Source organism: Bufo gargarizans, chromosome 1 (assembly GCF_014858855.1).
Source record: "Bufo gargarizans isolate SCDJY-AF-19 chromosome 1, ASM1485885v1, whole genome shotgun sequence".
Classification (NCBI taxonomy): Eukaryota; Metazoa; Chordata; class Amphibia; order Anura; family Bufonidae; genus Bufo; species Bufo gargarizans.
The window spans coordinates 346880542-346893339 of record NC_058080.1 but is presented as its reverse complement, the minus strand read 5'-3'; the positions used below and the strand labels follow the sequence as shown (position 1 = coordinate 346893339).

The following is a 12798-nucleotide window of genomic DNA, read 5'->3' as shown; positions in this document are numbered from 1 at the left end:
CCAAACAAAACTCATTATTTATGGCACTGATTCTGTAGTTTACAGAAACATCCCATATGTGGTGGTAAACCGCTGTACGGTCACACGGCAGGGCGCAGAAGGAAAGGAATGCCATACGGTTTTTGGAAGGCAGATTTTGCTGGACTGGTTTTTTGACACCATGTCCCATTTGAAGCCCCCCTGATGCACCCCTAGAGTAGAAACTCCAAAAAAGTGACCCCATTTTAGAAACTACGGGATAGGGTGGCAGTTTTGTTGGTACAAGTTTAGGGTACATATGATTTTTGGTTGCTCTATATTACACTTTTTGTGCGGCAAGGTAACAAGAAATTGCTTTTTTGGCACCGTGTTTTTTTTTTTTGTTATTTACACCATTCATCTGACAGGTTAGATCATGTGGTAATTTTATAGAGCAGGTTGTCACGGACGCGGTGATACCCAATATGTATACAATTTTTTTTATTTATGTACGTTTTACACAATAATTTCATTTTTAAAACAAAAAAAATGTTTTAGTGTCTCCATAGTCTAAGAGCCATAGTTTTTTCAATTTTTGGGCGATTATCTTAAGTAGGGTCTCATTTTTTGTGGGATGAGATGACGGTTTGATTGGCACTATTTTGGGGTGCACATGACTTTTTGATTGCTTGCTATTACACTTTTTGTGACGGAAGATGACAAAAAATGGCATTTTTTACACCGTTTTTATTTTTATTTTTTTACGGTGGTCATCTGAGGGGTTAGGTCATGTGATATTTTTATAGAGCCGGTCAATACGGACGCGGCGATACCTAATATGTATACTTTTTTTTCATTTATGTAAGTTTTACACAATGATTTCATTTTTGAAACAAAAGAAATCATGTTTTAGTGTTTCCATAGTCTAAGAGCCATAACTTTTTCCGTTTTTGGGCGATTATCTTGGGTAGGGTATGATTTTTGCGGGATGAGATAACAGTTTGATTGTTACAATTTTGGCGTAGATGCGACTTTTTTGATCACTTTTATTACCTTTTTTGGGAAGTAAGGTGGGCAAAATTCCAATTTCATCATAGTTTTTAATTTTTTATTTTTATGGCGTTCACCGTTCGGGTAAAGTAACATTACCGTTTTATAGATCAGGTCGTTACGGACGCGGCGATACCAAACATGTGTAGGGAATTTTATTTTTTTCATTTTTAATCAGTGATAAATGTGTTTTTTGATTTTTACTTTATTTTCACTTTTTTCACTTTTTTTTTGGCCCAGACCCACTTGGTTCTTGAAGATCCAGTGGGTCTGATGTCTGCATAATACAGTACAGTACAATATATATTGTACTGTACTGTATTTTACTTACACTTTGTCTGAACAGATCTATGCTTTCAGCACAGATCTGTTCAGAACCATGGACAGCAGGACGCCTGAGAAGGCGTCCTGTTGCCATGGGAACCTTCCCCCTCTGCTCAGTAGTGTTCAGAACTGCGCAGACGGGGAAGGGTAAGGACGGGGCTTGGGGGGGCTGCCTGAAAGCTCTCTCCCTCTCCATTCGGGGGACTGCAAAGGCACAGCAGCCCCCCGATGGGAGAGGGAGGGAGCTCCCTGAGCTGTTAACCTTTTCCATACAGCGGTCCGTACGGACCGCTGTATGGAAAGGGTTAAACGGCTGACATCGCATCACCGATGTCAGCCGTTTATACCAGGGTGCCAGCAATGTGCTGGCACCCTGGTATACCCACTAGACGCCAACGATTACGCAATGGGAGGCGGGCGGGGGATCGCGATCCCGCCTCCCGCACCGCCCGCAACCCTCCCCCTGCACCTCCCACCATGCCCAAATAACTCAGGGGTGCAGGGGGAGGAATACTGGACAAAGTTTTGAATCCTAAAGTTTCTGATCCCCGCGGTCAGGGACCGCGGGGATCATAAACTGCAGATATCGCAGCAAACCGCAGGTCTGAATTGACCTGCGGTTTGCCGCGATCGCTGACATGGGGGGGTCACGGGAACCCCCCGCGCATTTAGCCTAGGTGCCTGCTCAATGATTTGAGCAGGCACCGGGTTCCGATCACTGCCAGCCGCACGGCAGTGATCGAAAATGCACAGGGCGTACATGTACGCCCTGTGTCCTTAAGTACCAGGGCACAAGGGCGTACCTGTACGCCCTGTGTCCTTAAGGGGTTAAGAACATTGGGGGGGGGGACACCATCTGTCATGTCTTCTACTGATCCAACTAGACATTTCCTCGAATTGTCAAATCTGATCAACTTTCCTAGCCCATTCCTGCACAGAAGGGGGCTCACATCCAGCCAGCGCAGAGGGGATTAAAGGAATTAATCTTGTGACTGCTAATAAATGTGTAATAATATCCTTCTTGGAAGGTTTGTATAGCTTATTAGGTCTTGGCGGGACTATCATATCTAGTGAGACCTGAAAGTCCGGGCATGTAAGTTTGTTACACATCCTGAACTTCGTCCCAAAATGGGTGTATAACAGGGCAATGCCACCAAATATGTGATAAATAACCCACATCACCTCCGCATCTCCAACAGTGTGCCGAGTCAAATAAACCTCTCCTATACAGCAATTCTGGAGGTCTATACTATCTAGAGAATAGTTTCTAATGACCTTCCTGGATGCGAATGCAAGGTGAAAAGCAGTGTGATAATGCCAACACTCCCTTCGTCTCCTTGTCTGACAGCACCAAGCCCAGTTCTTTCTCTCACTCCACCAGGAAAGGAGGTTTAATATCTTTCCCCTGACCTCCCAGCAGCGAATATAGAGCAGATACTTTCTTGTGTTTCAGAATCAAAGAGGCAGTAAGGTTTTCAAAGGGGGTTAATGTCTTTCGTAGTTCATATTTCCTCAAGGCACTGCGGCAGACCAGTTTGAAAGTGAGACTGGTATAGAATGAAGGAAGAAGATTGTCTGAGAGGGGCAGGGAGAGCCTCAAGAGGTGGAAACTTTCGTTCCTGAAAGAATTCCCCTAAAGTAGTAGAGGCAAAAAAGTTCCATTGTTCTGGGTAGGTCCCTGCTGGGGTTTCCATAAGGTCTGGAAGTAGCCTGGCTGGCATTAGCGGGGAAGGCTCCAGAATAGGTGTGCTACATGCTTTGGACCATGTCTCCCACAGTCCCCTCAACAGGGGGTCGCAATCCTCCGAGTCTGTAAGATGCCAGTTTGGAAGCCAGAGGCGTCGGAGGAAGGAGGGGCCTGTAACATGTTCTGCTAATCTGGCTACATCAATCTGTCTCTTTTGGATCCACCAATTCTAGCCATCTGTTTAATTGTATAACTTGATAATGCATACAGACATCTGGTACCCCCAATCCTCCCTCTTCTCTGTGCCCAACCAATACATTATAGGGAATGCTGTCTTCCTCTTCCACAAATAACTCAAGAAGGCCCGTTTTATGTCTGCAAAAAATCTAGAGGGTAAATAAATTGGGACCATCTAGAGTGTATACATGAGCTTGGGGAAAATGTAAGCCTTCAGTACATTCTTGCGTCCCATCCAGGATAGGAAAAGGATGTCGTATTTTCGTGGTAGTTCTTTCACACTTTCCAATAGGGGAGCATAATTAACAGTGTAAAGCTCTCGCAAGTCACTGGGGATTTTTTTTCCCCAGGTACCTTAGGGTTCCCTTCGATAGTGGAAAAGGTACACAAACGTGTAAGTTCCTGCTTAGAAAGTGTAATATTTAACAATTCTGACTTGATCTGCCCAAAAAGTGAAATTTTGACATTTTATCTCTATTTACCATTAATTCTTGTGGAACATCTAAAGGGTTAACAAAGTTTGTAAAATCAGTTTTGAATACCTTGAGGGGTGTAGTTTCTAGAATGGTTTCTATTATGTAAGCCTCACAAAGTGGCTTCAGACCTGAACTGGTCCTTTTTAAAAAGTGGGTTTTTGAAAAATTTCTCCTAAACTTCTAAGCCTTGTAACATCCCCAAAAAATAAAATATAATTTCCAAAATGATCCAAACATGAAGTAGACATATGGGGAATGTAAAGTAATAACTATTTTTGTAGTTATTACTATATATTATAGAAGTAGAGAAATGTAAACTTTGAAATTTGCAAATTTTTCTAAAAATTTTTTGTAAATTTTTAGTATAAAAAATAATTTTTTGAAACTCCATTTTACCACTGTCATTAGGTACAATATGTGGTGAAAAAACAATCTCAGAATGGCCTGGATAAGTCAAAGCGTTTTAAAGTTATCAGCACTCAAAGTGACACTGGTCAGATTTGCAAAAAATTGCCAGGTCCTTAAGGTGAAAATGAGCCCGATCCCCAAGAGGTTAAAGGGGTATCCGAGACAAAAAAATGTCCTCTATATGCCCGTGCCCCTCACACTGAACATACTAACCTGGCTCCCCACCACTGCTGCTTGTCTCCATAATCCGGAGGGAAGGGGAGGAGCAGCCAATGTCAGGCAGTGATGGGGGTGAGCCTCCCTAGCATCACCCGCATTACTAGGGAGGCTCATCCCTGTCGCCACCTACAATTTGCTGCTCCCCCCCCTACCCCGGAGACGTGGCAATGTGGTGACCAGGAGGAGTGCGGGTAGCCAGGCTAGTAGATTCAGTGTGAGCGGCACGGGTTTAAGGGGGACATTTTTTAGTCTCTGATAAGATAACCTCTTTCATAAATTAGCTACTTCTGTTACCCCAACAGAAAGTTAAATCTCAGCAAATATGAGCTTTAATTTATGAAACTTTCTGCCATAAACTATAGTGAAAATGCTGTGCCAAATGAGGCCACGCAAACTTTTCAGAAAATTTTTGTTGTCAGAAGCCAACTGGAACCTCAGTAAGATTATATATTTTTATTTTATTTCAAAGTCCTTATAATCAATTTTATTTTATTCTAGGAGAAATTGAAAGGATAATATTCTTCACCTTTAGTGTCAGAATTGAAACATTTTTCAACTGTGCCAGTGGGTCATCTTTCTATGACAACCCTGCTGGTGCAATTTAGTTCATTTTATGAGTAAGACCTAAAGATTGTTATTGGATTTTGAGCAAGAAGTTTTAGAAGGTTGTTTAATGTGCGATATTCTGCATCATTCAAATTCATATAGTCTATGTAGACCTCTTGCTGATGTATTTCCTTATTTATTTCTTCTTTGTTCAGCCTCTCGTGCCAAGCTATCTATGCTGAACACTGTATCCAAAATTCGAGGGCAAGTAAAAAATCCTGGATATCCTCAACCAGAAGGTCTTCTGGGAGAATGCATGGTACGTTATGGAAAAGAACTTGGAGAAGAGTCAAATTTTGGTGAGTACAATGGAAAAATAGTTTATATATATATATTTTTTTTATATCTTATACTATAAGATCTACTGTAGTTCCCCAATTCTATATACTACGCGTGCTCTGTTGAGGCTCCTATTAGTGGTTGACCATTTTGTGATGTAGTTAGTTTTATTGTCTTTGATATCCAGTTGTATTATTCGACATACAAAATCATACTATTTAACCTCTTGGGCACATAGGGCGTACAGGTACACCCTGATGTCCCGGCAAATAAGGACAAACCTGTACGCCCTGTCTATTTCCCATCACCGCCGCGCAGAGGGCAGTGATCGGAACTGGGTGCCTGCTGAAATCAATCAGAAGGTTCCCTGGGTCAACTAGTTTCTGTAAACTACAGAATCGGGGCCATAAATATTGAGTTTTGTTTGGCTGTTAACCCTTGCTTTGTAACTGGAAAAAATGGATTCAAATGGAAAATCTGCCAAAAAAGTGAATTTTTGAAATGTTATCTCTATTTTCCATTAATTGTTGTGGAACACCTAAAGGGTTAACAAAGTTTGTAAAATCAGTTTTTACACCTCAAGGGGTGTAATTTTAAAAATGTGGTCCTTTTTGGGTGGTTTCAATTATGTAAGCCTCACAAAGTGACTTCAGACCTGAACTGGTCCTGGAAAAAATGGGTTTTAGAAATTTTCTGAAAAACTTCAAGATTTGCTTCTGAACTTCTAAGCCTTGTAACGTCCCCAAAAAATAAAATGTCATTCCCAAAATTATCCAAACATGAAGTAGACATATAGGGAATGTAAAGTAACAATTTTTTGAGGCATTACTATTTATTATAAAAGTAGAGAAATTGAAATTTGGAAATTTTTCAAAATTTGTGATAAATTTGGAATTTTTACTTTTTTTAAACTCCATTTTACCACTATCATGAAGTACAATATGTGCCAAGAAAATAATCTCAGAATGGCCTGGATAAGTAAAAGCGTTTTGAAGTTATCACCACATAAAGTGACACATGTCAGATTTGCAAAAGATGGCCTGGTCCTTAAGGTGAAAAATGGCCCGGTCCTTAACCCCTTAGGGACACATGACTTATTGGTACGGCATGTTTCCCGAGTCCTTAAGGATCCATGATGTACCGGTACGTCATGGGTTTAAACAGGGATTGTGGCGGGGGTTAATCGGAACAGGATGCCCGCTGAAATCATTCAGCGGGCATCCTGTCACAACGCCGGGCGTTGTGCCCGTACATGGGGTGTTTCTGTAAACTACAGAATCAGGGCCATAAATATTGAGTTTGGTTTGGCTGTTAACCCTTGCTTTGTAACTGGGAAAAAATTATTAAAATGGAAAATCTGCCCAAAAGTGAAATTTTGAAATTTTATCTCTATTTTCCATTAATTGTTGTGAAACACCTAAAGGGTTAACAAAGTTTGTAGAATCAGTTTTGATTACCTCAAGGGGTGTAATTTTAAAAATGTGGTCATTTTTGGGTGGTTTTAATTATGTAAGCCTCACAAAGTGACTTCAGACCTGAACTGGTCCTGAAAAAAATGGGTTTTAGAAATTTTCTGAAAAACTTCAAGATTTGCTTCTGAACTTCTAAGCCTTGTAACGTCCCCAAAAAATTAAATGTCATTCCCAAAATGATCCAAACATGAAGTAGACATATAGCGAATGTAAAGTAACTATTTTTGAGGCATTACTATCTATTATAAAAGTAGAGAAATTGAATCTTGGAAATATGCAATTTTTTTTACACTGCGCCAGGGTAAGTGATCTGTCACCCATCCACCTCATGGCGATTGCCTTCCGTGCCAGGAACAATACTTCCCTCAGGAATATCCTGACATGATGTGAGTCGACAGTCTCATCCAGTATTCCGAAGAGACAGGTCTTCGGGTGAAATGGCACTGCGCACCCTAGGAGATCAGTGAGCAGCTTAATTACCTCTTCCCAAAATGAATGTATATAGGGGCACGCCCAGATAAGGTGCCAGAAGTCAGCATCCGCTGACACACATCTGTGACACTCAGAGTGGGTAAGCCTACCCATCCTGTTAAGCCTTAGCAGGGTCAGGTGGCTCTGATGCAATATGCATACTTGGATGAACTTGTTGTTTATGGCAGGTGACACTAGTGTGGGGGATTCAAGAATATCTACCTCATCATCATTAGTAATGTCTGCGATCTTAGCTTTCCATCTATTTAATGCTTGAATCGGAACACCCTTTAACTTGACATCTAGGAGGTGGGTATATAGTACTGATATGAAACCACGTGGTCCTTGGGAACGGATTACCCCGATCATTGGAAATGTTGACAGTAAGATTGGGATATCTCTGTAATGGGTTTGCATGGCGTGTCTCAATTGCAGGAACCTATAGAATGCCTGTCTAGGGAGCTCATGCCTACGACTCATGGATTCATAATCGTTGAATACATTATTGCTGTATAAATTGCCCAATGTGACAACCCAAATCGGGGTCTCCAACAGATCCGACTCCGTTCTGTAAAGTCTCCTACTAGCTGTCCAGACCTGAACAGCCACCCTGTGAATTGGCAGTAGTTTACGTGAGAATAGATTAGGCCGTTCTAGCACTGGCCATAGATGGACAATGCCCAGGTAATCGGCTAATTGCTTTTCTGCCCCTTTCCTTCTTAAATCGGGACAGGCTAGTTATCGAAAGCTTGGGTCTATTTGCGCCCCAGATAAAGGGTGACAACAACGAGGTAAGGTTCTGAAACTGCATATGGTGCATGCTGCAAAATATATAAACATTTCGGCAGAACAATCAGTTTTATCAGATTAATCCTCCCCGGGACAGATAGAGGCAGGTTCTGCCACACCCTGAATTTCTCCTTACAATACGCCAGGAGTGGCTGGACATTCAGAGTATGGAAGGACGTGACATCTTTGGTAATATGTACCCCTAAATATTTATAGCTTTGCACAACAGGCAGTTCCCCTGGGTCGAACGTGTCCTCCAATCGATATAGAGGGCATAAGGTCGACTTGGACCAGTTTATCCGTAACCCTGAAAACCGGCTAAATAATTCAATCGTGGCTATTGCCCTAGGGAGCATGGATTCTGTTTGTGACATAAAAAGCACCATATCATCGGCGTATAACCCGACCCTATCCTCCTGTTCTCCTATTCGAGTTCTGTGATATTGCGGGTCCGCCCTAATTCGCATGGCCAGTGGCTCTATGGCTAAAGCAAACAGCAGTGGCGATAGGGGGCAGCCCTGTCTAGTTCCTCTCCCCAGGCAAAAGCAGTCTGACAGCATCCCATTCACCAACTCTGGGACTTTTGTATAGCATCCCAACCCAACGTCTATATTTTGGGCCAAAACCAAGCTTCCCAAGGACCTGGAATAAATATAGCCATTCAACCGAATCAAATGCCTTTGCTGTGTCCAATGACGCCAGAGCCCATTTCTCCTGTTTCCGAAGGCCAATCTGAGTCACCACCTGCACCCTTCTGATATTGTCAGCGGTGGACCTGCCAGGCATAAATCCAGATTGATCCGGATGCACTAAGGTAGTAGCCACCTTACCAAGACGCACGGCCAATATCTTTGCTATAATCTTATAGTCTATGTTCAATAAGGATATCGGACGATATGACCCGCATTCATCCGGTTCCTTGCCAGGTTTCAAAAGCACGACTATGGTCGCGTCATACATTGATGGCGGGAAACAACCATTTCTGAAAGCATCGTTATACATTTTAAGCAGTAGCGGGTTAATGTGGGCAGAGTACTTAATATACACTTCTAAAGGCAGCCCATCGGGACAAGGGGCCTTTCCCCTAGCTAGTTGTGCAATAGAATAGGGGCTTCTAGGCTATCTACTGCCTCTTGCGATAGAGTAGGGAAGTCCAGATCCGTCCCGTAGTTAACCCTGGACTCGTAAAGATCTCTATAAAACTCTTGGAACCTACCCGCTATAGCCTCCGGATCAGATAGTATCTGTCCATCCAGTGCTTTAATGCGCAGTATAGCAGGGTGTGGCGAAACCAACCTCGCCACGGTGTTTTGGAGGGGGCTGTTTACCAGCCTCCTGCCCTGGGATTATGGTCCCTTAAGTTATTGGGTCTTAAGGCACTTGGGACAGAGCCCTCTGTCCCTGGATTGCATCCTTTGCCTTACTTGCTTGGATGAAGCACATGGTGAGAACAATGGATAGCGGCCATTTTAGCTCACAGACACTGTTCTGACTTTTCAACACGGTGCTATCTTGCCTGTATTTGGTGCACAGAGACATCATTCAGTAGTTTGAAACTACCAAACAGGGGACACATTTATTAGTGACTATTTTCGGTATAACTTGTATATTTTCAGTGTAACTGTATCTTCCAAACTACTGAACGGGTGTGGGTGAATTTTGGACATGTGGTTCACCCAGATCTCCCGGTTCCGAGGATATATTGGTTATGGGGTTATTGCATGTTTTGGGGTTCCTGTGATATGTTTTATAAAACTGTATTTCTCTACCTTTTGATAATTATATTCGCCCTTGTGTTCAAATAATCATCATCAGCAGAGGGGAGGATTTTGTGTGGGTGTGTTTCTATTGTCCCATTGTGTGTTTAAATGGTGATGTCTGTCTTGTTGTCTCCACATGTGTATTGGCGATCTCCCTTTTGTCCTGAGAGATAATTGGATTGTCTTCGGTCGTCTCCGGGACAGAGGGGAGGAAACCATGATGCATTGTGGGGATGTGTTGTATCTGCAACAAACTGTAATAAAAACAAGGCTGGGTGTGCCAGCACTTCAGACCACTGTTTGACCCTCAAGACGGAGCCTTGTCTCGTTATTGCGGGGATTCCCTGTATGCTGTTGGAGACTGATTGCCAGGAGTGTAAGCTGACTGATACGCTTTTCCTGTTCGGCTGTCGGCAGCTATTTGTGAGGTTCCAGTCTGGAGTGCTATTGTATCCAGTTCGGGAGGTTGGTGTTCTGCAGTAGCTGTGCCTGTCTCTCGGAAAGGGGCATATCGCCTAAACGGATCTTAACCCCTTGTCTGCTGAAACGGTCCGTTACACAGGGGATGTCTCGTTTTGCCTAACAATGTGAGCTAACAGTTTACTGGACTGATTGCCCAACTCAAAGTACGTTTGGAGGCCATATCTCCAGAAGGATATAGATACTCTAGAGAGAGTTCAGAGAAGAGCTACTAAACTGGTCCATGGATTGCAGGATAAAACTTACCAGGAAAGGTTAAAAGACCTTAATATGTATAGCTTGGAAGAAAGAAGAGACCGAGGGGATATGATAGAAACTTTTAAATACATAAAGGGAATCAACTCGGTAAAGGAGGAGAGCATATTTAAAAGAAGAAAAACTACCACAAGAGGACACAGTTTTAAATTAGAGGGGCAAAGGTTTAAAAGTAATATAAGGAAGTATTACTTTACTGAGAGAGTAGTGGATGCATGGAATAGCCTTCCTGCAGAAGTGGTAGCGGCAAATACAGTGGAGGAGTTTAAGCATGCATGGGATAGGCATAAGGCTATCCTTCATATAAGATAGGGCCAGGGACTATTCATAGGATTCAGATATATTGGGCAGACTAGATGGGCCAAATGGTTCTTATCTGCCGACACATTCTATGTTTGTTTTGGCAAAAAACATTTTCCTTTGAGCTTTTTCCTTTAGCAGAGCCAGGTATTGTCTCCCCTTAGATAACCACGCCTCCTTATTTAAATCATTGGGATCAGCGATGTATGCAGCCCCCAATCTAGAACAATCTGTCGCCAGACCTTCCTCCTGCCTAGCCGATGACTTTTTAATATGATATAGAAGATCTGAGGCAACCTCTAAGATATGCTTTCATAGTTTCCCACAATAATATGTTATTAGACTCCTCCTCATGCCCTACCATGAATTGATCAGGAATGCGATCAGACGGTCCAAACAGGGTCAACCAAAGGGGGTTAATCCAAGTGGAACGCCTGATTGCACCCCTGTCGAGCCTCAATGTTAGTTGTACCGGGGCATGATGTCATGGAACCATGAACCAGACGTACAACAAGAGATAAGTGGAAAATAAGAAGGTTTTATTGAAGAGCAAGCCGTAAGCAAAGTCCAAACGGATGGCTAAACCGAAGCAGGGTCTTGCGGAGACAGAGGTCAGGAACCAGAAGGGTAGTCAGACGAAGCCAGGAACAGGAACCAACGGGGTAGTCAGACGAAGCCGGAATCAGGAACCAACGGGGTAGTCAGACGAAGCCGGAATCAGGAACCAACGGGGTAGTCAGACGAGGCCGGAATCAGGAACCAGAAGCAGCAGCAGTCTTGGAAGCATGTGAACACAGGAGGACCAAGCAAGGAACTGAAGCCACAGACCTCCTATATATATGAGCTAGGCATCCAGCTCCTCCCAGTGGGAAGGAGGAGCCGCAGGGTGGGAGGCTACAAGAAAACCCAGAAACCAAGATGGCCGCCAGCACATGTCAAACGAAGGGAACAGCAAGGAGGTAAGACCATGACAGTACCTCCCCCTCAAGGGCCCCTCCTCCGCGGAGTAAGGAACGGTTTCTGAGGGAAGCGTGCGTGGAAGGCTCGGAGCAAGACAGGAGCATGGACATCTGCGGAGGGAACCCAGGAACGCTCCTCTGGACCATAACCACGCCAATGGACCAAAAACTGCACCCGGCCGCGGACCAGGCGTGAGTCCAGGATATTGCTCACCTCATACTCCTCACGATTGCCCACTTGGACCGGACGAGGCCGAGGAATCGAGGAAGTGAAACGATTACACACCAGTGGCTTCAACAGGGAGACATGAAACACGTTGGAGATCCGCATGCCAGGAGGAAGCGCAAGGGCATAGGCTACCGGGTTTACCCTGCGAAGCACTCGGAAGGGACCAACAAAGCGAGGCGCCAGCTTGGGAGTGGGCACTCGAAGGTTGAGGTTGCGGGTGGACAACCATACGCGGTCTCCGACCTGGTAGGAAGGAGCGGGCGCTCGTCTGCGATCAGCCTGGAGTTTCTGGCGCTGCGCAGAGACCTCAAGGGACCTCTGGATCTGTACCCAAGAAGCACGTAGGACGGAAAGGTGATCCTCCACAGCCGGAATATCCTGGGGAGAGAATACCTCCGGTAACACGGCAGGTTGGAACCCATAATTGGCCATGAAGGGAGACGTCCCAGAGGAAGAGTTCACCGCCGTGTTCCTGGCAAACTCAGCCCAAGGCAGGAGGTCAACCCAATTGTCTTGGTGATCGGAGACATAGCAACGAAGGAATTGCTCCAAGGCCTGATTGGATCGTTCTGCGGCCCCATTGGACTGAGGGTGGTAGGCCGAGGAGAAAGAGAGATGAATCCCCAACTGGGAGCAAAAGGCGCGCCAGAACCTGGACACAAACTGACTCCCCCGATCCGACACAATCTCCTTGGGCAAACCGTGCAACCGGAAGACCTCCCTGGCAAAAATCGAGGCCAACTCTTGTGCAGAGGGTAACTTCTTGAGAGGAACACAGTGGCACATTTTGGAAAACCGATCCACAATCATGAGAATGACCGTATGGCCTCGGGATGCAG

At 44.2% G+C, this 12798-nt stretch overlaps 1 protein-coding gene across 1 annotated transcript in view; it reads left to right on the top strand.

Moving 5' to 3' along the window:
- The window catches only part of SH3GL1 (SH3 domain containing GRB2 like 1, endophilin A2), a 200717-nt gene that overhangs the window by 47778 nt on the left and 140141 nt on the right, over window positions 1-12798 (top strand). The window contains exon 4 of the mRNA XM_044306712.1: window positions 5121-5264. Within this exon, the coding sequence (XP_044162647.1) occupies window positions 5121-5264 (144 nt within the window). The remainder of the gene's footprint in view (window positions 1-5120; window positions 5265-12798) is intronic.